This window comes from Hypanus sabinus, chromosome 10 (assembly GCF_030144855.1).
Source record: "Hypanus sabinus isolate sHypSab1 chromosome 10, sHypSab1.hap1, whole genome shotgun sequence".
In the NCBI taxonomy this organism is placed as follows: domain Eukaryota; kingdom Metazoa; phylum Chordata; class Chondrichthyes; order Myliobatiformes; family Dasyatidae; genus Hypanus; species Hypanus sabinus.
The window spans coordinates 161441509-161466565 of NC_082715.1; the positions used below are offsets into that span (position 1 = coordinate 161441509).

A 25057-nucleotide genomic window follows, 5' to 3' on the forward strand; every position below is an offset into this window, starting at 1 on the left:
GGTGCGGACAGCCCAGGGTATCTGTAGATGTGAACTTCCCATTATTCAGGAAATTTACAAAGACCTCAATCACCCCAATCACAACCTATTCCAGCTGCTACCATTGGAGCAATGCTGCCGCAGCATTAAACTAGCACCCACAGGCTCCGGGACAGCTTCTTCTACCAGGAATCAGACTGCTTAAATCTTGCTGATTTGCGTGTATTTCTATGCTACATTGAATGTTTTGTTTATTACTATGATTCCACGTTGCACATTTAGATGGCGGTGTAACGTAAACATTTTTTACTCCACATGTATGTGAAGGATGTAATAAATAAAGTCAGTTCAACATATCTTTCTGCAACATATCATAGTTCAATAATCTCTACAATATTGTTTCATGCATTATTATTGCACATTGGTTCAGTATTATTGTTGTGCATATTATTATTCTCTACTTTATATTTAGTAAAGACTGCACACTGCTAAGTGTGATTTTAAATATTGCTGCTGTAACGAAAGAATTTCCCACAGGATCAATAAAATATTTATATATTATTATTATTCTCCAGCTCTATATCTCTTTCATCAATCAACTTCACAGCTCTTGACTTTACTCCTCCCCCTCTCCCGTTTTCACCTATCACCTCATCTCTCCCCACATTGACTCCTTCCCTTCCTTTCCAGTCCTGTTCTTCAGGACTGGATTTGGGATCTCGGTCTGAAACGCCGACAGTTCACTCCTCTCCATAGTTGCTGCCTGCCCCCCTCAGTTCCTCCAGCATCTTGTGCGTGTGTTGCTTCAGATTTCCGCAGCTGCAGATTTTCTGCCGTTTAAATCAATGCGCATGCGTGGTCGTCGCGACCCGTTTCCCGAATAACGCGCATGCGTTGAGTAGACGAACGGCTCCCAGCATGTGGACGTAGGTAAGAGTGGGCTCCGGGCGGGTCCTTAATTATCGGTGTCTGAAACGCGACCGAAGGACAATTACTGTGATTTCCAGCCACACTGGTGCTGCACCACACGATAGTCCTTGTCCTTTCCCTCTCTCTCAGCCCCACGATCCGTACTCGGGCCCCAGGGAGCTTTCGACTCATAGGCCCTGCGGCCGCCGCCAGTTTCGTGGCGCATGCGTATATCTGTATCTTTCGATGGCGGACAGGGAGGGTTCTCGTCGTGAAGGCTTCTGGGTAAAGTGGCAGCCATGGGCGATAGTACCGCTGTTGTCCAGTACAGTCGAAGGAAATGCGAGTGGTTGTATCTCACAAACACTGCCGAGCTCTGGCTATGTAAATCCGACGATTATGAACAAAATCGTAACAAAAATATAGTTCCCAGTTAATATCGGATGAAGAGTTTACCTTCCAGTCAGTGAAAATGTCAATTAGTGCTCTTTCAATGTTTTTAATTAATTTCTGCATAAAAGAGTAGAGTACAAGAAGATATTATAAGTCAAAAAAAGATAAAATTATACCAAATACATTACGTTAGATTCCGGACTACAGAGCGCACCTGATTAAAAGCCGCATGCTCTAATTTTAGAAAGAAAATCAATTTTGTACTTGTACAGGCCGCACCGGATTTTAAGCCGCAGGTGTCCCACGTTGTAATATGAGATATTTACACAGAAAGATATTACACGTGAGGATTTTTTTAACTTTTAATTAAATCCGTATGGTAACATAAACAAATACATATTGCAAATGCTTTTTTTCGAACAGTGCCTGTAACACAGCTACTTTAAAATATACATACGTATCGGTAACACACAAATTACGTTGCGTATACTTTTTTACTGAACAGTGCAGGAACAACATTCCAATATCTCCTAATGACTGGTAAAAAATATATATATACTGCAGCCTACCAGGAAAAGTTATTGACCACCTTCTTCATCTTCCTCCTGCGCACTAAAACCATCAAAGTCCTTCAGTGTCCGAATTGAACAACCTCAGGATCTCGTCACTCACTTCAGTCTCTTCGTTGTCGCTCTCACTTGAGCGCACCCGGTCCTCTTCATCACTCAGCAGTCCAGCCTTTCGAAACCTGTTGGTGATGGTGGATGTTGTGACACGGCTCCACGCATTTAGGATCCACTGGCAGACTTGAGTTAAAGATGCTCTTCTCGCCGCTCGTCATCCAAGCCTCCCACTCAACGCGCAGCACCACTTTAAATGCCCGGTTCACACTGATGTCCAGTGGCTGCAAATACTTCGTGGTGCCCCCAGGAATCACAGCTGGAATTGAGTTTGTACTCTTGATGGCAGCTTTCACTGAACTTTCATTGTCAGCTGCTTAAAAATCACCATCGGTGGAAGCTTTAGTCCGGATGCTGTGCAGCTCAGAACACAAGTAAAATGCGTTCTCTCATGGCCACTTGTTTTCAGTGTGATGGACGAGTCACCTTTTTTACTAACAGTCCGAGTGAGAGGCAGGTGAAACGTCAAAGGTACTTCATCCATATTTATGATATCATCTGGCCCGATGGAATTCTCCGCTATCTTTGTTTGAGTGAATGTGCGGAAGTTAGCAAGTTTTTCCTCGCGGTCGGGAGGGAGCTGCTGACACCGAGTCGTGCGTACCCTGATGGACAGGCCTTTTCGTCTCATAAATCTAAAACACCACGATGGCCCACCTCTAAAATCTTCGATTTTCATTTTGGTGGCGATTGCTTTAGCCTTCAGTCTGATCTGCACGGTGGAAACACCACGGTCGCCTGCTCTCTGTGTGTTAACCCAGTCTTCAAGAAAGTTTTCAAGTTCGGGCCATCTGCTATGATTACCTCTGAAAGCTTTTGTCGTCTTTTTGCATTGACTCAGTTCTTCACGCTGGCGTCTCCACCGTCTCACCATCGATTCATTTATGTCAAGATTATGTGCAGCAGCTCGATTTCCTTCTTCAACTGCCAGATTGATCACCTTTAACTTAAAAGCTGCGTCATATGCTTTTCTTTGAGTGTTTTCCATGTTGATGAGGGTGAGTACAAATGACTGATTTACAATAATTGTGAAAGTGCGCTTGATTTATCGTACAATTTCATTGGACCTCTGTGAACTACTCATCAATTTTATTGGTCTACTGTTACGAGGCAAAATGTTTTTGGCGGTATGAAAAAAAAACATGCATTAGCCGCACCGTAGTATAGGCCGCAGTGTTCAAAGTGTGGGGAAAAAAGTAGCGGCTTCTAGTCCAGAATTTACGGTATATTTAAATCACACGCAATTGCATTACCCTATATTCAAGTAAATTAAATTGTAATAGTGAAATAGGATAGTCCATTATTATACAAAAAAAATCTAAGCCCACTACCAGGAACGAAGTTGTTTGGTAAAGAAAGGAAAAAAATTCCTTATCATACAGTGAAATATTATTAACCAACATCTGTACTTTAACAGCAAATCAAAGTCTTTGAAAATAGTTCAAAAATAGTTCCCACAGTGTTTGAAAGTCTTGAACAATGAATCTTCTCTAAATTTAAGCATGACGTAACCATGAGCATGAGTAGGTGAAGTGACGTCCTTCCATTTAAGTAAGAGTGCCCCCAAGAGAGATAAAATCCAAAATGTGCAAATCAGATATCTCCAAAATAATATATTTTCCTCCAACAATAGTGAATAAGGCAGTCAAAGGGTTAAGCTTAAACTGTACTTTAAAAAGTACAGAGAAAGTTTGGAATAGTTCCAGTATCTTTCAAGATTCGGGCATGTCCAAAACTTAGTGAAGCTTCTCCGTTGTTACATCTATCACAATAGGGAGATATATCCGAATAAAACTGATAGCTTATCTTTAGTCATGTGGGCCCTATGAACCATTTTAAATTGTAGGAGGGAGTGGCGGGCACATAACAATAAAGTGTTAACCAATTTAAAAATTTCATTCCAAGTTTCCTCAGAAATAGATGCCTGTAAATGTTGTTCCCAGAGGTTTTTAATTTTGTCTAAAGGAGCATTTCTCATTCCCAACAACATTGCATAAATATTGGATATTGAGCCATTATGAAAAGATTTCGAATCAAAAATTGCGTCTAATACTTTCTTATCAGGACTTTTAGGAAATGTATATAATAGAGATCACAAAAAGTCTCTAATTTGTAGATATTGAAAAAAAGTGGGTTTTGGTTAAGCTCTATTTAGCTGACAATTGCTCAAACGAAAAGAGATTTCCTCCATCAACCAAATCCTGGAAGCCATTTGATATCCAATCTATCCCAATCTTTAAAAACTAGGTCAGTCATAGAAGGTTTAAAAATATAATTAGAAAAAATTGGACTTGAAGGAGAAAATCTCTATAAATCAAAGTGTTTTCTAAATTGTATCCAGATCCTCAAAGTATGTTTAACTACCAAATTGTCAGTTAGCTTACTTAAAGATTAAGGAAGTGAGGATCCAAGAAGAGAAATGATAGAAAATTCATTAACAGAGTTAGTTTCTAAAAAAGCCCGTACTGGATAGTCCTCACGGTTAATATAATATGACCAAAACGTAAGATTTTGCATATTGACTGCCCAGTAATAAAACCTAAAATTTGGCGAAGCTAAACCTCCATTCTTTTTAGCTTTTTGAAGATGAACTTTATTTAATCGAGAATGTTTTTCCATGTATAAGAAGATAGAATAGAATCAAGAGAATCAAAAAAGGATTTAGGAATAAAAATGGGTAAGGCCTGAAAAAGGTATATAAATTTAGGTACGATATTCATTTTAATAGAATTAATTTGGCCAATCAATGATAACAAAAGGGGTGACCAATTTGATAATGCCCTTTTTACATAATTCAGTAGGGTAAAAAAATTTTCTTTAAGTAGGGGTTTATAATTCTTAGTAATTGTTACATCCAAATAGGTAAATTGATTTCTTACAATTTTAAAAGGAAGGTTGATATTAATTGATACCAAATTATTCAAAGGAAAAAGTTCACTCTTATATAAGTTCAGTTTATATCCTAAGAACTGGTTGAAACAGGAAAGTAAAGAAAGCACAGGAAGTAACAGAGTCTCAACATTAGAAGTAAAAAGCACCAGGTCATCAGCACAGAGCGAAACTTTGTGGGTAATTCCTCTCCTTAGAATACCGGTTATATCCCTAGATTCTCGAAAAGCAATAGCTAAGGGTTCTAAGGGATCTAAAAGCAAGGGGCTCAAAGGACAGCCTTGTCTGGTTCCACATTGAAGTTTAAATGGTTTGGAATTCTGAAAATTAGTAAGAACCCAAGCAGAGGGAGATAAATAAAGTAATTTAATCCATTGAATAAAATCGGGCCAGAAATTAAATTTTTCTAAGGTTTTAAATAAATACTTCCATTCAACTGGATTGAAAGCCTTCTCAGCATCTAAGGATATCAGGACATCAGGTCTAAGGACATTCTGATATTTCCTTAGATGGCGAATAGATAACATTTAAGATATGATGAATATTAAAATGGGAATAATGATTTTCAATAAATCCAGTCTGATCATCAGAAATTATAGACGGTAAAATATTTTCAATCCTACGAGCCAGAAATTTAGATAGGGTTTTAGTATCAACATTGAGTAAGGAGATTAGTCTGTATGACGAGCATTCAGTTGGGTTCTTAGTCTTTTTAGGGATAAGCGAAATAGAAGCTTCATAAAAAGATTGCGGCAACCTACCCAGCTTAAAGGAGTCCGAAAAGACTGAGCATGAATGAGGTATAAGCAGTGAGGAAAAAGCTTCATAAAATTCTCCAGAAAATCCATCAGGACCTGGAGCCTTCCCGGAGTGTAATGAATGTACATCCTCGGCAATTTCCTCATAAAAATTGGTTGATCCATCTGTTTTTGGTTAACAACAGAAAGAGTAGGGATGCTTAATTGATTAAAAAATATTCATTACAGTATTATCTTTAGGAGGGTCAGAACTATAAAGTTTAGAATAAAATTCTCTAAAGGCATCATTTATTTCTAAATGGTGAGTTGTCCTATCATCATTAGCTTTACAAATTTCTTTAATTTGCCGTTTAGTTATAGAGGTTTTTAATTGGTTAATCAATAATTTACCTGTATTGTCTCCATGAATATAAAATTGACTTTTGTAGTCGCGCTGATACGCAATGAATGAAAGCAACATACTGAGTTGAGCAGGGTTGGGTTGAACTGTTTCAATCAGCGCGCTTAAGTGCCTGCTCCCAGCATCCCCCGCTCTTTGCGGGGCGGAAGTGATGTTGGCTTCCAGGCTGAGGTCTGCCCTGCACTCAGAGCCCTCTTGGCTGCCGCTGGCTGTGGACTTGCCCGTAACTGTTGGAGCCAGGTCGCTTGCCACGTGGGCGAGCCACCACAGTCTAATAATTTCAACTGTTTAGTTAATTCAATTCTTTCGTTATTTGCTTTTTGCTTAACACCAGCAGTATAAGAAATAATTTGTCCTCTAATGTAGGCTTTAAAGGCATCCCATATAATAAGACTAGAAGTCTCTTCCTGCGTATTCTCTTCATAAAAAGGAATAATTTGTCTCTCCAAAAACTTTTAAAAATCCTTATCAGTTAGCAAAGTTAAATTAAAACGCCAAAATCTGTTTATTTGTGGGGGACTGGGGAGATTTAAAGATAAAAACACAGGAGCATGATCTGAGCAATCTCCTTATATTCACAGGATTGAACTTACTTTTCTTTCTTTTCCAATCTTTTTATTATTATTAATAATATGAATAATACAAATGATGTATTAATAAAAAAATTACAAACATGCAAATTCCATTACAAATGAAAAAACACATAAACAATGGTTACAGTATAAATAGGTTTACCAAAACATGAAGCATACCATGTATGAACATGGTAGGTCTAGATATTTCATACTATAAGGTGTAAAAAAAACAGAAAAAAGAAAAAAAAAATATAATGCTAAATTTACTAATCTACTAATCTAATAACTAATAAAGGAAAAAAAAAGAAACGCTGGAAGAAAAAAAAACCAAAAAAAAAGGGCTGTTTATAATATCTCACAAGAATACATAATCATCAATGTTGTCACCTCCGGTCTTCTCAAAATACATAAGCTAAAAGCTGGAAAGGCAAATGAACTTGGAACAGGGTCATATTACATCATATGAAAATATTGAATAAATGTTCTCCATATCTTTTCAAATTTAATAGAAGTATCAAATACACCAAATTTTTTTCTCAATTTAAACATAACATAGTTTGAGAGAACCAATTAAATACAGTGGGAGGATTAATTTCCTTCCAATATAACAATATAGATCTTCTAGCCATCAGAGTTAGAAATGCAATCATTCGACGGGCGGAAAAAGATAAATGCAGTGAGTCCATCATTGGTAAACCAAAAATTGCGGTAATAAGATGAGGTTGTAAATCAATATTCAACACCGCAGAGATAATATTAAAAATATCTTTCCAATATTGTCTTCAAAAGCGGACATGACCAAAACATATGAGTTAAAGATGCGATTTCAAGTTGACATCTATCACAAATAGGAGTTATATAAGAGTAAAAATGAGCTAATTTATCCTTGGACATATGGGCCCGATGTGCAACCTGAAACTGTATTAATGAATGTTTGGCACATATCGAAGATGTATTAACTAATTGAAGAATTCTATCCCAATTCTCAATAGGAATAATAAGATTAAGCTCTCTTTCCCAATCATTTTTGTTCTTATAAAGGGGCTCTGAGCGTATCTTCATAACTATATTATAAAGTTTTGAAATAAGCCCTTTTTGAAAAGGGTTTAATTCAAACAAACTCTCCAAAATATCTGAAGGCAGAAAATTTGGAAACGTAGGAAGTACAGTGCTTAAAAAATGCCTAATCTGTAAATATCTAAAAAAATGAAATTTAGGCAAATTATATTTATTGGATAATTGCTCAAAAGACATAAAACAATTGTCTAAAAATAAATCAGAAAATCTTAGCTATCCCTTAGTTTTCCAAGCCGAATAAGCTTGATCTATAATGGAAGGGTGGAAAAAGCAATTAGATACAATAGGACTATTTAAAACGAATTGAGTCAACCTGAAAAATTCCCGAAATTGAAACCAAATACGTAAAGTATGTTTAACTATCGGGTTGTCAATTCGTTTCGGCAATTTAGAAAGAGCAAAAGGGAGAGGAGTCCCTAAAATAGAACCCAGACCATAACCTGATACCAATTTAATTTCTAAACTCACCCACTGAGGTCCAAAAGATCCACCCCAATCTTTCAACCAACATAACAAATACCCAATATTAACTGCCCAATAATAAAATATGAAATTGGATAGTGCTAACCCACCTTCCTTCTTTGTCTTCTGTAAATATATTTTACCTAACCTGGGATTTTTATTCTGCCATATATATGAGGACATTTTTGAATCAACATTAATAAAAAAAGATTTTGGAATAAAAATTGGTACCGCTTGAAAAATATATAAAACCTTAGGTAAAATAACCATCTTAATAACATTAATCCTGCCTATTAGTGATAGAGATAATGGTGACCACTTAGTAAATAAGCCTTTAATCTGATCAATAAAGGGTAAAAAAATTAAACCTAAATAAATCTTTATGGTTTTTTGTGATTTTGATCCCTAAGTAAATAAAAGAGTCATTAACTAATTTAAAAGCTAAATTTCCATATATTGGGACCTGTCTATTCAAAGGAAACAATTCACTCTTATTAAGATTTAACTTATACCCAGAAAACTCACTAAATTGAGCCAACAATGATAAAACTGCTGGAGTAGATTTCTCAGGGTTAGAAATGAATAATAATAAATCATCTGCAAACAAAGATAACTTATGAATATCTGTCCCACGATTAATACCCAAAATATCCTGTGATTCTCTAATGGCAATAGCCAAAGGTTCTAGAGCAAGGTTAAATAGTAATGGACTAAGAGGACAACCTTGTCTAGTGCCCAGAAATAGGCGAAAAAAGGGAGATCTTTGATTATTAGTGAACACTGAGGCTACTGGAGTATGATAAATCAATTTAATCCAAGAAATAAATGTCGGACTAAAATTAAACTTCTCCAACACATCAAATAAGTAAGGCCATTCAACTCTATCAAATGCTTTCTCCACATCTAATGAAGTCACGCATTCTGAAGTGCAATGTGAGGGAGTATAAACAATATTCAGTAATCCCCTAATGTTGAAAAAAGAATATTGATTTTTAATAAAACCGGTTTGATCTTCTGAAATAATTTTGGGTAATACCCTCTCCAATCTGGATGCCAGTAACTTGGAAAAAAACTTGGAATCTACATTGGTCTATAGGATGCACAGTCAGTAGGATCTTTATCTTTCTTCAATATTAGAGAAATGGAAGCTCTATAAAAGGATTGTGGCAAATTCCCCAATCTAATTCTTCCTCAAAAACCCTACATAACCAAGGAGAAAGAGTAGCGGAAAAACATTTAAAAAATTCTACTGTATACCCATCTGGACCTGGTGCTTTCCCAGAATTCATTGAGGAAATAACCCCTTTAATTTCTACGTCTGTAATAGGAGTATCTAATATTGAGAGATCATCGGATGATAATCTTGGAAAATTTAATTTCCCTAGAGAATCACACATGGTATTACGATCCTGAGGGAATTCAGATTGATACAGGGAGGTATAAAAGTCTTGAAATGCCTTATTTATCTCATCATGGTTAACTGTCAAAATTCCATTCTGCTGACGTTTAACCAAAGCATTCTTCGACTGACTAGATAACAGTTTACCTGATTTATCACGATGTATATAAAAATCAGATCTGGTTTTCATTAATTAATTTTCAATCGGAGATGTAAGTAATAAACTATGTTCCATTTGAAGTTCAACCTTTTGTTTGTAAAGCTCCTTACTAGGAGTGATCGAATATTTCTTATCAATCTCTTTAATTTTATCGACCAATAAAAGAGTTTCCTTCTTAATGCGTTTTCTCAAACCAACAGAGTAAGAGATAATCTGTCCACTTATATACGCTTTAAAAGTGTCCCAGAGTGTTCCGCAAGAGATATCCTCCGTGGAATTAGTTGAAAAGAAGAAATTGATCTGTTCCTTCATAAATTTAATAAAGTCCTGCAGTAAGGTAGAGTCAAATCGCCATTGTCTGGCATTAAAAACTGTATCCGTAAATTTAATAGAAAGTTTTAAAGGAGCATGGTCAGAGATAGCTATAATATCGTAATTACAACCAATTACCGATGGAATAAAACAAGAGTCAATAAAAAAAAATCAATTCGAGAATAAGAATGATAAACATGTGAGAAAAAAGAAAATTCTTTGTCGTTAGGATGCCGAAATCTCCAAACATCAAAAATTCCATTATCAGTCAAAAAGGAGTTAATACAAGTGGCCGACTTATTGGGTAAAGTCTGAATAGATAAAGATTTATCTATCAAAGGATTGAAACAACAATTAAAGTCACCACCCATTATTAACTTATATTCATTTAGATTGGGTAAAGAAGTAAATAAGGACTTAAAAAAATCGGGACAATCCACATTTGGAGCATAAACATTAACCAAAGCAACCTTTTTATTACAAAGTAACCCATAATTAACAAAAATCTACCATTTGGATCCGAAAAGATATCATGTTGAACAAATGCAATAGAGGAGTCAATAAAAATTGAAACTCCTTTTACTTTGGCATTCGAATTTGCATGATACTGTTGACCCCGCCAAAACCTAAAAAAGCGAAATTTGTCCTCCTTCCTCACATGAGTTTCTTGTACAAAAATGATATGAGCATTAAGTCCTTGGAATACTTTGAAGATCTTCTTTCTTTTAATCGGATGACTTAAGCCATTAGTATTCCAAGACACAAAATTAATGGTCTGAGCCATAATTCTAAAATCAACCCTTTGGTATAGAAAGAGTTAACCAACCTGTAAACTCATGCACCCGGAAGAGGAACAAAAATAAAGAGCGGACCCAGAAGTGACAACAAGGCAGACATATTTGAAGTTCAAAAACAGCCCAAATGGAAAAACTAAAACAAACTGGTAAAAGAAAAATAAAATTAGAAAACAGACCATCCCCCACCCCCAAAAGAAAAAGAAGGAAAGCCAAAATATGGCTTGAAAAAGGAAAGAATGAGACTAATTCTACCCCCATATCAGCGGAAGACCACTCCGTATATAAAGGATAAATATAAAAAAAACCACCCTGACTTTAAAAATTAAAGTCGCTATGCTAAAAACCATACTTTTAAATATAGTTAGTTGTAAAAAATAAGAATATAGTCACTAAGAGCTTATAAATCGGGCTATATCCCAGACAAAACAAAAAATATTTAAGCTATGATAAGCGATGCATTGTAGGAAGAAGACAAGAGAGAAAAAAAAACGCCATCTTAAACAAAACCAAAAATATTTTTCAAAAAACCACCATCTTAATCAAAAAAAATTCGCCTTCGAAGGGTTGAAAATATACCTTCTAAGGAACAAAATTAAGGGTCAAGAATGTAGTATAATGGTTAAAGTGTATAAAACAGAGCAATTGATATGATGAAAACACACTTTAACTTAAATATACAGTATAGGATAAACCTACACCAATAACCAGAGGTTAAATCTGGTTTAAGAAATCGAGAATCATCTTACAGGATCAGAATCATTCATTTATTAGAGACTAGTGTCTGTAACAGTAGGGAAGTTCTCGTCCAGATAACTTCTCGCTTCGGATGTAGAGAGGAAAATCTGGTGTGGAGCATTCGGCGGAGAAATTCTAAGCTTCGCAGGGTATAGGAGCGCAGGTTTCAAATTTTTCTCATAACATTCAGCCATCAGCGGTTTAAAAAGAAGCCTTTTTTTCATAGCTTCAGGACTAAATTCATCAACCAAATGGAAGTAATGCTCTTGAAATTTAACCATTCCTGCCCGCTGAGCTGCACGTATAAGTTGTTCTTTGTCGTGCACATAATGAAACCGGACAATTACAACCGAAGGTTTCGCTGTAGCACTCGGTGATCGACACCGAATTCTATGTGCGCGATCCAATAATGGTGGGTTATTTGGGAAAATCAACGGAAACACTTCTTTTAATAGTTGAGCAAAATATTTAGAAGGGTCATCTTTTTCTATGCCGTCTGGAAGACCAAGTATACGTAGGTTCTGTCTTCTGGACCGATTCTCAAGATCGACACTCTTGGCTTTAAGTGTTTCCACCAGTTTAATGGTCGAAATTAAATCCTGTTGCAGTTTTTCAATAGTCAAATCTCGTTTCCGAGCGTCTTCTTGCAGAGATGCGATCAGAACTTGCTGCTGGTTAATTACTGAATCCGTCTTAACCATGTAATCTTGAAAAGCCTTTATATCTTGTTTAAAAAATTGTTGTAGTTCATCAAATTGTTTGTCCAAAAGCTCCATAAACAATTCATAAGTTAATTGAGTGTGTTGTGGCTGTGTTTGCTTCTTTCCATTACCATTCGGATTTCGCCCAGGTTCTCGTCCTTTAGACCTAAGAGACATTTCTGTTTGCATATCTTCAAAAATTCACGACAAACTCTTAACAATAAGTTCAAAAGAAAAAAAATAGCAAAGAAACTTTTGATGTAGGTAAAAATAAAGTGGATAAGGGTGATCAAAGGTTAAAAAAAAGTAAAGGTTATGGAGCGAATCCAAAACAGTGTTCACTCCATGAGCGTCTCCCGCTGACTCTTAGGATTGAACTAAAGGAATCATTTGGCGATCAATAAAAAAATAATCTATCCTAGAGTACAATGATGGACATGAGAAAAAAAATGAATATTCCCTGTCTACTGGATGTAAAAGACACCAGACATCAACAATACCACATTTCATTAGGAAAGATTGAATAAACAAAGCTGATTTATTGAGTGTCGCTGGTTTAGGAGATGACCTGTCTAAAACTGGATCTAACCAGCAATTAAAGTCTCCTCCCATCACAAATGAGTAAAGACTCAAACTTGGCAAAAGCGGAAAAAAATGCTCAAAAAATCCTGGGTCATTTATATTCGGGGCATATAAGTCTAGCAAATAACATAAATTTATTATCTTAATTTTCCTGACAGTATAACAAAATGCTCATTAGTATCAGACACTACTTCATGTTGAACAAAGGGAACTGTGTTATCTATAAAGATTGAAACACCTCTAGACTTAGCCTGAAAAGAGGAATGGAAGTGTAAACCTCTCCATCGGCTAATCAGGTGTAAGTTGTCACATTTGCGTATGTGAGTTTCTTGTAAAAAAATAATTGGGACCTTAAGTTTTTTAATGTAGGTCAAAATCTTATTCCATTGCACAGGGTGATTTAACCCTTTCACATTAAGACAAAGTAAATTAATAGTTTGTTCCATTTATAATACTATTTAAAAGAAAGGCTAAAGTAGCAACCACTAAAACCAAATAATGTATATTAAAACCAAACAATGAACCTTGAGATAGGGTAACCAAGCAACAGATTTGGCTGAGAGTCCAAAACAGCTTCCAGAAAAAAAACCATACCCCCTCCCTCCTCCCAAAGTCAGAAAGCTGACCAATAGACAGCAGACAGCTACAACTAATATTCCCCCCAAAAAAACTACTGGTAAGCTCCAAATTGGTTTCAAGGTTGGCTGATTCCAACCGAGACAAAACAACGAACAGAAAATAAACAACCCTCCTAACAGTTTCAGAATGATAAAATAAAAAATACCCATGCTAAGCATTGATAGAAAAAAACTTCAAGAAGATTAAGTATAATGTAAAATAATAAAAAACCTGTCCAAATTCAAAACATATGAACACACAAGGTATTAACTCGTTAAAATCTTATTCTCTAAGTAAAGCATTAAAAGGTTCAAAAAGAGTGTTTATTACAAAGGTTTATTACAAAGGTTTACCAAAAGTAAAAGAAGCAACTATTCATGTAGAAAAATACTGAACAGTTACTCTTCTGATTCTTAGAATTCTTGAGCTTCTTCAATCGAATGGAGCCATTGCTTAGGGCTGGCCCTCAGCATAATTTTGAGCCAAGCAGGATAAGGAAGAGAAGGCTTAAAACCTTTGTTAAAAAGTTCTGACGTAGCCTTTTTGAACTTTGCATGCTCATTCGTGACCTCGGGTGAAAAATCCTCAATGATTCTAATCTAATCATTCCTCTTTGCTGGGATTCACAAATTGAAAGTTCCTTTGTTTGAAATTCATGAAAACAGATTATTACTGATGTGTCTTGCTCCCGGAGCTGGTCTGGGCACAGGCGATCTATGAGCTTGATCAGTCATAGGTGGAGATGGTAAAATTTTAGGAAATAATTGTACCAGAAAACTTGCAAAGAATTCCGTAGGCTGATCACCTTCCATTAACTCTCCAAGGCCCGGAATTTGTAGGTTATTTCTTCTGCTTCTATTTCCTAAATTCATAATCTTTTGTCTTCATTTTTCATTAAACTTGGGTTGTTTTTAACAAAGCTTTTACAGGTCATCAAATTTTGCATCCAATATCATCAAAGTTGTTTCATTCTCTTCAATTCGTTTATCTTGTTCAGTTCAGGCTTTTTGAATAGAATCCAATTTTACATCTATTTGTTTAATTTTCGAGCTGAGTTGCTGGAACACCACGGAAGATTCTTTTCTGTGTTTTAGAAGCAGCTCCATAATAGATTGCAAAGAAACAGCAGAATCTTCTTTTTTCAGGACTTTTGGCACCCCTTGTTGCCATAGTAAAATAATATCATGTTTAAAAGTGAGGTTTCAAAACAGGTTGTAAATAAAGCAGGAACAACTTCAAAACACTTGTTACTGCATCAACAACCAGCAGGAATCTCTCAATTAGTGCTGTATGGAAATAAAACCTTCTGTCAGATTTAGTTCTGTCTGGGTAAATAACCATATGGAACACCTTTGCCTGGATGAAAAGCGACCTGTGGCTTTCACATCACAAAAGTACCGCACTCCAGTGAGAATAACCACTGCCCTCCACTTTATATTCATTGGCATTGCCGTCGATGTGTTCATCACTGTCAATCAGCTGGTGGGAGGCGATCGAAGTAATTAGTAAATCTCCAGGATCAGACATGTAGTAACAAGTGCTCTTTGTAGTGTTGTGGAACATAACCAGAACTTGAAATAATACCAAAGGACAGAGAAAAATTGAGGCAAATCACAGGTTGATTGAGGTCAGAAATCGCCCATTCTCATCCAGAAAGGAACACAGTCAGAGAATTTGATGGTCAGTCAGAATGCCTGATCCGTGCCTTGTTAAGAAGATGAGTGCATATAGAAACATAGAAATCTACAATACAGTGACCTTACTACCAAACACCATAAAACTATTCCCCTCATTTTTTCCCATTCAGCTCTCGGAAAAAGCTTCAGCTGTCCGCACGATCAATTCCATTCATCATCTTATACACCTCTGTCAGGTTACCTCTCATCTTCCGTCGCTCCAAAGTTCACTCACCCTATTCGCATAGGCATGCTCTCCAATCCATCAAACATCCTTGTAAATCACCTCTGCACTCTTTCTATAGTATCCACATCCTTCCTGTAATCAGTAACTGAACACAATGCTCTAAGTGGGGTATAAATAGGGTTTTATATAGCTGTAACATTACCTCACCACTCTTGAACTCAGTTCCATTGCTGATGAAGGCCTTATTGACAACAATGTCAATCAGCGCTGCAGCTTTGAGAGTAAAATTAACATGGACCCCAAGATTTGCTGATCCTTTACACCGCCAAGAGTCCTAACAGAATATTGTATTCTATCTTCAAATTTGATGTACTGAAATAAACCACAGCACTCTTATCTGGGTTGAGCTCCATCTGCAGTTCTGTATCCTATCGATTTCCTGCTGTAAACTCTGGACAACTGTCCAGACTATTCATAACACCCTCAACTTTTGTGTCATCAGCAAACTTACTAACCCACCCTGGGACTTCCTCATTAAGATCATTTATAAAAATCACAAAGAGAAGGAGTCTCAGAACACACCCCTGCAGAACACCACTGGTCACTGTCCTCCATGCAGTACACAAACCATCTACAATGACCTTTTGGTTTCTGTGGACAAGCCAATTCTGGATAAACAAAACAAGGTCTACTTGGATCCTTGCCTTATTACTTTCTGAACGAGCCTTGCACGAAGAAACTTATCAGAAGTCTTACTGAATGCCATGTACACTACATCCAATGCTCTACCTTCATCATTGTGTTTTGTTACATCCTCAAAGAATTCAGTCAAGTTCATAAGGCATGATCTGAGACAAAATCATGCTGACTATCCCACATCAGGTTATGCTTCTCCAAATGCTCATAAATACTGCCTCTCAGGAGCTTCTCCAACAACTTGTCCTCCACTGAAGCAAGGTCCACAGTTCGGTAATTTCTGGCTTATCTCTACTCCCTTTCTTGAAAAGGGAACAATGTCTTTTAATCCTCTGGTACTTTCCCTCTCCCTATTGACTGCAAAGATCATCGCCAGAGGCTCAGCAATTTCCTCCCTCACTTCCCACAGTAGCCTGTGGTATATCTCAAGTTGAGTACCACCAACTCGAGCTGAAATTGGTAAAATTGTGATGCCAGAGCTCACATTCAGAGGAAATCATATAAAAACATATAAAATATGAAAGGAATAGATAAGATAGAGGCAGGAAACCAGAGGACATCTCCTCAAGATTCCGGGCATTTGGGATAGAGATGAGGAAAAACTGCTTTTCTCAGAGGATGGTGAATCTGTGGATTTCTCTGCCAAATGAAAAAGTGGAGGCTACCTCAGTAAATATATTTAAGCCAAGGTTGGATAGATTTTGACATAGTTGGGGAATTAATGGTTATGCAGAAAAGGCAGGAAGGTGGAGATAAGTCCATCGCCAGATCAGCCATGATCTTATTAAATGGCGGAGGAGGCTGGACGGGCCAGGTGGCCGATTCTTGCTCCTATTCCTTATGTTTTCAGCACAGACTAAAATCTCTCCTGAAATATTTTCCTTCACCCATTGATGTCTTTTGCAAATATTTTTACAGGTTTGAAATGGCAGAACACTTATGTACGGGAATCTCAAACACAACAACACATCAGTTTTGCTGACTCTGTCTGGATATTTAAGGAGTGACCAGATATTTTCTTTGCAACACCAACACATCTGCTGTCGATCCTTGGAGATGAAGAAGTATCTCATCCCAGCTGGTAATGTATTCTGTGTCTGAAATGAAGTTTTCTGCTTTAACTCAGGGAAATTCACTGGAACCGCGAGCTGAGAACACACTAGCATTTGGTCACTGGAGATCAACTGCATTGATTGTATAAGGGATTCAAGCATCTGACTTTCTGAATTGCCAGAGAATTGATCACAGTGAGTTATCATTCTCCTTCTCTCAGAGTGGGAAGGGATTCACTCACAGTCTACCCGCAGACATGCCAGTGTGTTCACAGTGAGTAGAAGCCATTCATCTGCTCTGTGTGAGGGAGGGGAACCATTCAGTCATCCAGTCTGAAAATACATCAGCAAGTTCATAGTGAGATGCTCCACCTGTTCTGCAAGTGGAAAGCCGTTCTGTTATTGTGGTAATGGTATATTAGAAAATTCACCAGTGAGAGGACATTGACCTGCTCAGAAAGTGGGAAGGCTCTCAAACATGCCACAGTGACACCGGGGAGAAGCCATTCACCTGCTCCGAATGTGGGAAAGGATTCACTCAATCATCTCAACTGAATGAACATCAGTGAGTTCACACTGAAAAGATGCCATTCACCTGCTCAGACTGTGGGAAGGGATTCACTCAATCGTCCACACTGCATAGACACAAGAGAGTTCACACTGGGGAGAGGCCGTTCACCTGCTCAGACTGTGGGAAAGGATTCATCCAGTCAAATCACCTGCTGCAACATCAGTCAGTTCACGCTAGGGAGAGACCGTTCTCCTGCTCAAACTGTGGGAAGGGATTCACTCAGTGTTCTGACCTACAGAGACACCAGCGAATTCACACTGGAGAGAAGCCATTCACTTGCTCTGAATGTGGAAAAAAATTTGCTCGGTCATCTGCACTGAAGTTACATCAGCGAGTCCACAATAGGGAGACACCATTCACCTGCTCAGACTGTGGGAAGGGATTCACTCACTCGTCTCATCTACAGAGACACCAGCGAGTTCACACTGGAGAGAAGCCGTTCACCTGCTCTGAATGTGGAAAGGGATTTGCTCAGTCATCTCTACTGAAGTTACATCAGCGAGTCCACAGTAGGGAGAGGCCATTCACCTGCTCAGACTGTGGGAAAGGATTCACTCAATCGTTCGACCTACAGAGACACCAGCGAGTTCACACTGGGGAGAAGCCGTACACATGCTCTGAATGTGGGAGAGGATTTGCTCGGTCATCTCACCTCTTGAAACACCAGCAAATTCACACTGGGGAGAAACCATTCATCTGCTCAGAATGTGGGAAGGGATTCATGGATTCATCTAATCTGAAAGAACATAAGTTTGTTCACACTGCGGAGAGACCGTTCACCTGCTCAGACTGTGGGAAAGGATTCATTCGGCATTCTCATCTACTGACACACCAGTTAGAGCACACTGGCGAGAAACCTTTCAGCTGCTCAGAATGTGGGAAGGGATTCACCCATTCAGCTCAACTGAGGGAACATCAGCGAGTCCACACTGGGGAATGGCCATTCACCTGCTGTGAATGTCAGAAGGGATTCACTTGGCAATGTCAACTGATTGAACATCAGCGAGTTCATAGCGGGGAGAAGCCGTTCACCTGCTCTGAATGTGGGAAGGGATTTGCCCGGTTATCTCATTTGAAGGAACATCATAAACTTCACACTCGGGAAAGGCCATTCACATGCTCTGAATGTGGGAGGGGATTTGCTTGGTCATCTCACCTCTTGAGACACCAGCAAATTCACACTGGAGAGAAACCATTCATCTGCTCAGAATGTGGGAAGGGATTCACCGATTCATCTCATCTGAAAGAACATCAGTTTGTTCACACTAGGGAGAGACCGTTCACCTGCTCAGACTGTGGGAAAGGATTCATTCGACATTCTCATCTACTGTCACACCAGTTAAATCACACTGGAGAGAAACCATTCATCTGCTCAGAATGTGGGAAGGGATTCACCCATTCAGCTCAACTGAGGGAACATCAGCGAGTCCACACTGGGGAATGGCCATTCACCTGCTCTGAATGTCCAAAGGGATTCACTTGGCAATCTCAACTGATTGAACATCAGCGAGTTCATAGTGGGGAGAAACCTTTCACCTGCTCTGAATGTGGGAAGGGATTTGCCCGGTCATCTCATCTGAAGGAACATCAGAAACTTCACACTCGGGAGAAGCCATTCACATGCTCTGAATGTGGGAAGGGTTTTTCTCGTTCATTTCAACTGAAGGTACATCAGCGAATTCATACTGGGGAGAAACCTTTCAGCTGCTCTGAATGTGGGAAGGGATTCACCCATTCAGCTCAACTGAGGGAACATCAGCGAGTCCACACTGGGGAATGGCCATTCACCTGCTCTGAATGTCAGAAGGGGTTCACTTGGCAATGTCAACTGATTGAACATCAACGAGTTCATACTGGGGAGAAGCCGTTCACCTGCTCTGAATGTGGGAAGGGATTTGCCCGGTCATCTCATCTGAAGGAACATCAGAAACTTCACACTGGGGAGAGGCCATTCACATGCTCTGAATGTGGGAGGGGTTTTGCTCGTTCATTTCAACTGAAGGTACATCAGCGAATTCACACTGGGGAGAAACCTTTCAGCTGCTCTGAATGTGGGAAGGGATTCTGTGAGTCATCCAAACTTGTGTGGCACTACCGAATTCACACTAGAGAGAAACAGTTCACCTGCTCAGATTGTGGGAAGGAATTCACTCGGTCATCTGACTTAAAAATACATCAGCAAATTCACACTGGGGAATGCCACTCACCAGTTCTGAATCTGGGAAAGGATTCAATCTGACATCTCAATTAAGACTATAAGATATGGGAGCAGAAGTAGGCCATTTGGCCTTTCGAGTCTGTTCCACCATTCAGTCATGGGCTGATCCGATCATTCCAGTCATCCCCACTCCCCTGCCTTCTCCCCATACCTTTCAGGAAACCATGCAGGCTTTGGCCTGGCTTGTCATGTGCCTCCTGGTACTCAGTTATCTCATCCATAACAATCGATTCCAGCAACTTCCCAACCACTGAATTCAGGCTTTCAGGTCTATAGTTTCTTTTCTGCTGCCTCCTACCTTTCTTAAGTAGCGGAGTAACATTTGTAATTTTCCAGTCATCTGGTACAATGTCAGAATCTATCAATTCTTGAAAGATCATTAGTAATGCGTATGCAATCTGTCCAGCTATTTCCTTCAGAACCCCAGGGTGCATTCCATCAGGTCCAGGAGATTTATCCACCCTCAGACCATTATGCTTCCTGAGCACCTTCCCAGTTGTAGCTTTCACTGCATGTACTTCACTGCATGTACTTCACTTCCCTGACACGCTTGAATATCCGCTATCTCTGTCTCCCATGACAATATTTCCTGCGTCATTTTCTATTGGTCCTATCTATCCTCTACTCTCTTTTACCCTTTCTATATTCATCTAACTCTTGCTTTGTCTAGTGGATGAATATAGGGGATGATAGCCCCTGGCCTGGCCAAACTGAAGACATCTCGTTTGGGTGGATGCTGCGTGATATGTCCCCATTACAAATCATTAGGAAATAGCAAATAGTGCAAAATATGTGATTAAACGATTGAGCTTTATAACTTTTAATTTGACAATATGGTAAGTAAAGGAAACAAAAAGAAAAAGGGCCCATTCTCGTGAAAATGTCTATTGCGCAATGTTGGAGCTCACTGATAAGCTATTTGTCCACTATCAACTTCCTCCGATCCTCGCTGACCTCCAGACACTCACTCCAAGTCCATTCCATCCGAGGTCTACCAACTCTCCATTCTCTATCCCAGGCTGGGGGGTTTGCATTCAGTTGCCTTGCCAACAAGAAAATTAATTGTTTGATAGAATCTGGTTAACACACTTTGATAATAAATTTACGTTGAACTTGAACATTGAAATGTATTGTTTGTAAATCATGTACTGATCAGAAATGGTCTCAGTGAAGGTGCAAGAGTGGAAAACGAACCAGTGTTGAGCCCCACTGCTCCGTGCCGGACAAGAACCTCCCCCCCCACCACCTACATCTGACCCATCTCCCTGTGCTTGCCCCCTCTCCCTCTAAAATTTCCACTTTTTGTACCTGTCCCAGTGTCTTTTATTTTCCTTCTGTTACAAGAATCACCGCTTGTAATAATGGTCAGAGGGATACAGAGAATCTGTATTTATCGACAAATAAGTTCTATTGCTTTCTCCCCTTATCCTTTGACGTCCTTAATTATCAAGCGCTGATCAAGTTCTGTTTTAAATAGACCCGTTGGCTAAAGAGGTTCTTCCTCATCGCTCTGAACACAGGCTGTCTGGTGTTAGACGTTTTGACCCGGGGGAATAATGATGCCAACTATCTGTGTCTCTCATAATCTTGTCGAGCTTTACCGGGTCACACTGAGCCTCCTCCACTCCAAAGAAAACAAGCTAAGTTTGTCCAAACTCTGCTTACACAGTAGCTCATGCCTCTAATCCAGACAACATCCTGGTGAATCTCTTCTGCAGGCTCTCCAGTGTAACACTATGACAGTGAAGAAAACAGAGGCACGGGAGAGGAGATGGCCAAAGTTGATTGGAATGGGACACGAGCAGGATAACAGTACGGTGGCAATGGCTAGAGTTTCTGGGCTAATGCAAAAGGCACAGGATAGGTACATCCCAAAGGATGAGGCTGTCATGGCTGATGAGGGAAGTCAAAGATGGCATAAAAACAAAAGGAAGAACTGCTGAGGGGGATGACCTATGGACAATGCAGTGGCAGCCAGACCAATAGCACGGAGATTGGCTCTGAGGCTCGGAAGGGAAGGGTGGAGTCAGCCGGAGCAATAATCATAGGGACTTGATAATTAGAGGGACGGATAGGGAATTCTGCAACAGCTGAAGAGATGCCAGGTTCTAGGATGCCCCTGAGTAAGCAGCCAGAGGTCTTGGTACAGGGTCAGAGTTTCAAACTCTTGGATCACTGGAAACTTTTCTGGGGAAGAGTTGACGGGGACAGGTTACACCTGAACTGGAGAGGATCCAATATCCTGGGGACGGGGGCGGGACGCATGGGAAGGTTTAAAATAGATTTGCAGGAGGCTGGGAACCGAGGGTGTTGTGTTAGGTTCTTTCAGGAGATACTCACACAACGGATACAAACGTAATACACTGGCTTCTGCGAATGACCGCAGTTCTTTACTCATGTAAGTACAAGCTTTTGAAGATCACTTAACAGACTTTGTTGTAATTGTGAAGTCCTGTCAAGCGACGCTCCCAACAAAGGGAACAGCCCTCTCCTTTATAGGACTCAACCGCTGATACAGTCACGTACACTTGACTACTAAATTAAGCAATTTCTTCATCACATGGTCAGCAACAGTAACAAGGTTCGCGTTGTAAGGTACTTAATCGTTAGTGAATCATTATTCTAAGAACTTGCTTAGCATTGATAGTTCCCGTTTATCAAGCATTTTTACTTTTAAGAACCTGCTTCAGGACATTGTATGATCAGGCAATTCCTTATTAGAACCTTTGTCTAGCATTTTTAGAGAACAATCTATAATTAGATTGTCACATCTTGCAAGTAAGACTGAAGTCCGTGGCATAGCTTAAATATCTAATTTCTTGCATGTTGGCACACAAAATTAACCCTTTAACATCTCAAAGTGAAGAGGCAGAGGATAGGGTGGTTGGCGCCCAAGTTGAGACAGCATGCAGGGAAGAATAAGGAGATTTCGAGCAAAGAAGCACTCAGCCTGATGGTTTGAGATGTGTCTATTTTAATGCAAGAAGTATCATAAAAAATGCGGATGAACTTAGATTGTTGATCAATACATGGAACAATGATGTCTGGTCATTAGAGACACGGACGTCTCAGGGGCAGGAATAGCTGCTGAGAGTGCAGGGCTTTAGATGTTTCAAGAAGCACAGAGAGGGAGGCAACAGAGGAGGGAGCATGGCTTGCCAATCAGTGATAGCATCATGGCTACAGAAAAAAGAAGTCATGGAGTGATCATCCACTGAGTTGGTGTGGGTAGCAGTCAGAGACAGGAAGGGGGCAGTAACTATTGGGTGTTCTATATAGACCCCCCCCCCCAATAGTAACGGAGACATCGAGGAGCAGGTAGGAAGGGTGCAATAATAATATGGGGCTTGTAATGGGTAATTTTAGCTTTCCTAAACTTGAATGGCATCTCGTTAGAGCAAGGGGTTTGGATGGAATGGGGTTTGTTTGCTCAGCTCCGGAATGTTTCCTTACGCAGTACGTAGATAAGCCAACTAGAGGAGAGGCTGTACTTGATCTGGTATTGGGAAATTAACCCGGTCAGTGTGAGGTCTTTCAGTGGGAGAGCTTTTTGGCGGTATCTCCTTTGCCATTGCGCTGGAGCGGGATAGGAGCACACAATTTAGGTAAACATTTAATTTGGTAGGGGGAAATATTATGCTATTGGGCAGGAAGGAACATAACTTGTAGGCAGGTGTTTTCAGGCCAATGCACAGCAGAAATGTCGCAAATGTTCAGGGAACATTTCCATGGCGCTCGGCGCAGGTATGTTCCATGGTGGGGTAAAAGAACAATGGTGAACAAAGGATGGAGAAAATCTCGTTAAGAAGAACAGAAAAGCTTATGAAAGCTTCAATGAACTGGTTACTGATAGGGTTCTACAAAGTCACAGGGTTGCCAGGAAGGAGCTTAAGAATTGATTAGGAGACATGAAAGAGGCCATGACAAGGGTTTAGCAAACAGGATTAAGGAAAACCCTAAGGCATTCTACAAGTATATGAAAAACAAAATGTTAAACCGTGCTAGAATAGGGCCAATCGGGTGCGATAGTGGAAACATCAACATCGAGTCAGAGCAAATAACGAAGGCACTTAATACATACTTTGCTTCAGTATTCACCAAGGAAAGGGACTTTCACAATTGTGGGCATGACTTACAGAGGAATGAAATGCTTGAGCATATAGACATTAAGTAAGAGTTCTGGCCAGAAAGACTTCTGGCTGCTCCTCCTCCTACCCACCGGGCTGATCTGAGACATCCCTGACACTGGCACCTGCAAGGCAACATACCATTGGGGTGTCTCTATAGCATCCACAGAATATCTTCTCTCTTCCTCAAGCTCTGGAATTACCTGTCTCCATTGCGGTCCTCCACCTCTCCTGTTCTCTGATCCACAGCCTTAGACTGTGTGGCTGAGCACAGCTCCAATGCCATATCCAGGTTTCCTGGTGACACCACTGTCGTTGGCTGAATTAAAGGTGGTGAGGAATCAGCATCGAGGAGGGAGATTGAATATCTGGCTGAAAACCAAAAACAAACACTTCCTCAATGTCAGAAAGACAAAGGAGATGTTTATTGACTTCAGTCGAAGGAAACCAGAAGGCCACAAGTCAAACCTGATCAGGAGATCACAGGCAGAGAGGGTCGGCAACCTTAAATTCCTCAGTGCTATTATTTTGGAGGACCTGTCCTGGGCCAAGCACTTAATTGTGAAGAATGTTTGGCAGAGTCTGTCCTTCCTAGGAGTTTGCAGAGATTCGGCATAACATTGACATGGCTGCGAGGGGATCAGGCCTGGGAATTGAGTGTACCAGGGTAGACGTGCTATCGTAGAGACAGAAATATGGGAAGAGGGGGTGGGGTGGCCCTGTTGGTGAGGAATGAGATTCAGTCCTTAGCAAGAGGTGACTTGGGAACAAGGGAAGTAGAGTCTGTGTGGATTGAGCTGAGGAACAGTAAGGGTAAAAAGACCCTAATGGGTGTTGTGTACAGGCCCCCAAACAGTAGCGTGGATATTGGGTACAAGTTGATTAGGGAGTTAACATTGGCATGTGCTAAAGGTAATGCAGTCGTTATGGGATATTTCAACATGCAGGTGGACTGGGAGAATCCGGTAGGTGCTGGACCCCAGGATAGGGAGTTTGTGGAGTGTCTAAGGGATGTATTTTTGGAACAGCTTGTGCTTGAGCCAACCAGGAACGAGGCTATTTTGGACTTGGTGATGTGTAATGAACAGGAATTGATAAGTGATC

General features: G+C 39.6%; 2 protein-coding genes across 2 annotated transcripts in view; both read left to right on the top strand.

Moving 5' to 3' along the window:
* LOC132401288 (zinc finger protein 214-like) overlaps positions 1 to 25057 on the top strand; it is a 1156463-nt gene that overhangs the window by 546460 nt on the left and 584946 nt on the right. The gene's annotated exons all lie outside the window — the stretch shown is intronic.
* On the top strand, positions 578 to 20944 carry LOC132401283 (zinc finger protein 850-like). The gene is made up of 2 exons (XM_059983369.1): positions 578 to 909; positions 16904 to 20944. Exon 2 carries the CDS (start codon positions 17622 to 17624, stop codon positions 19845 to 19847), a length of 2226 nt encoding a protein of 741 aa, XP_059839352.1. The 5' UTR covers positions 578 to 909; positions 16904 to 17621; the 3' UTR covers positions 19848 to 20944.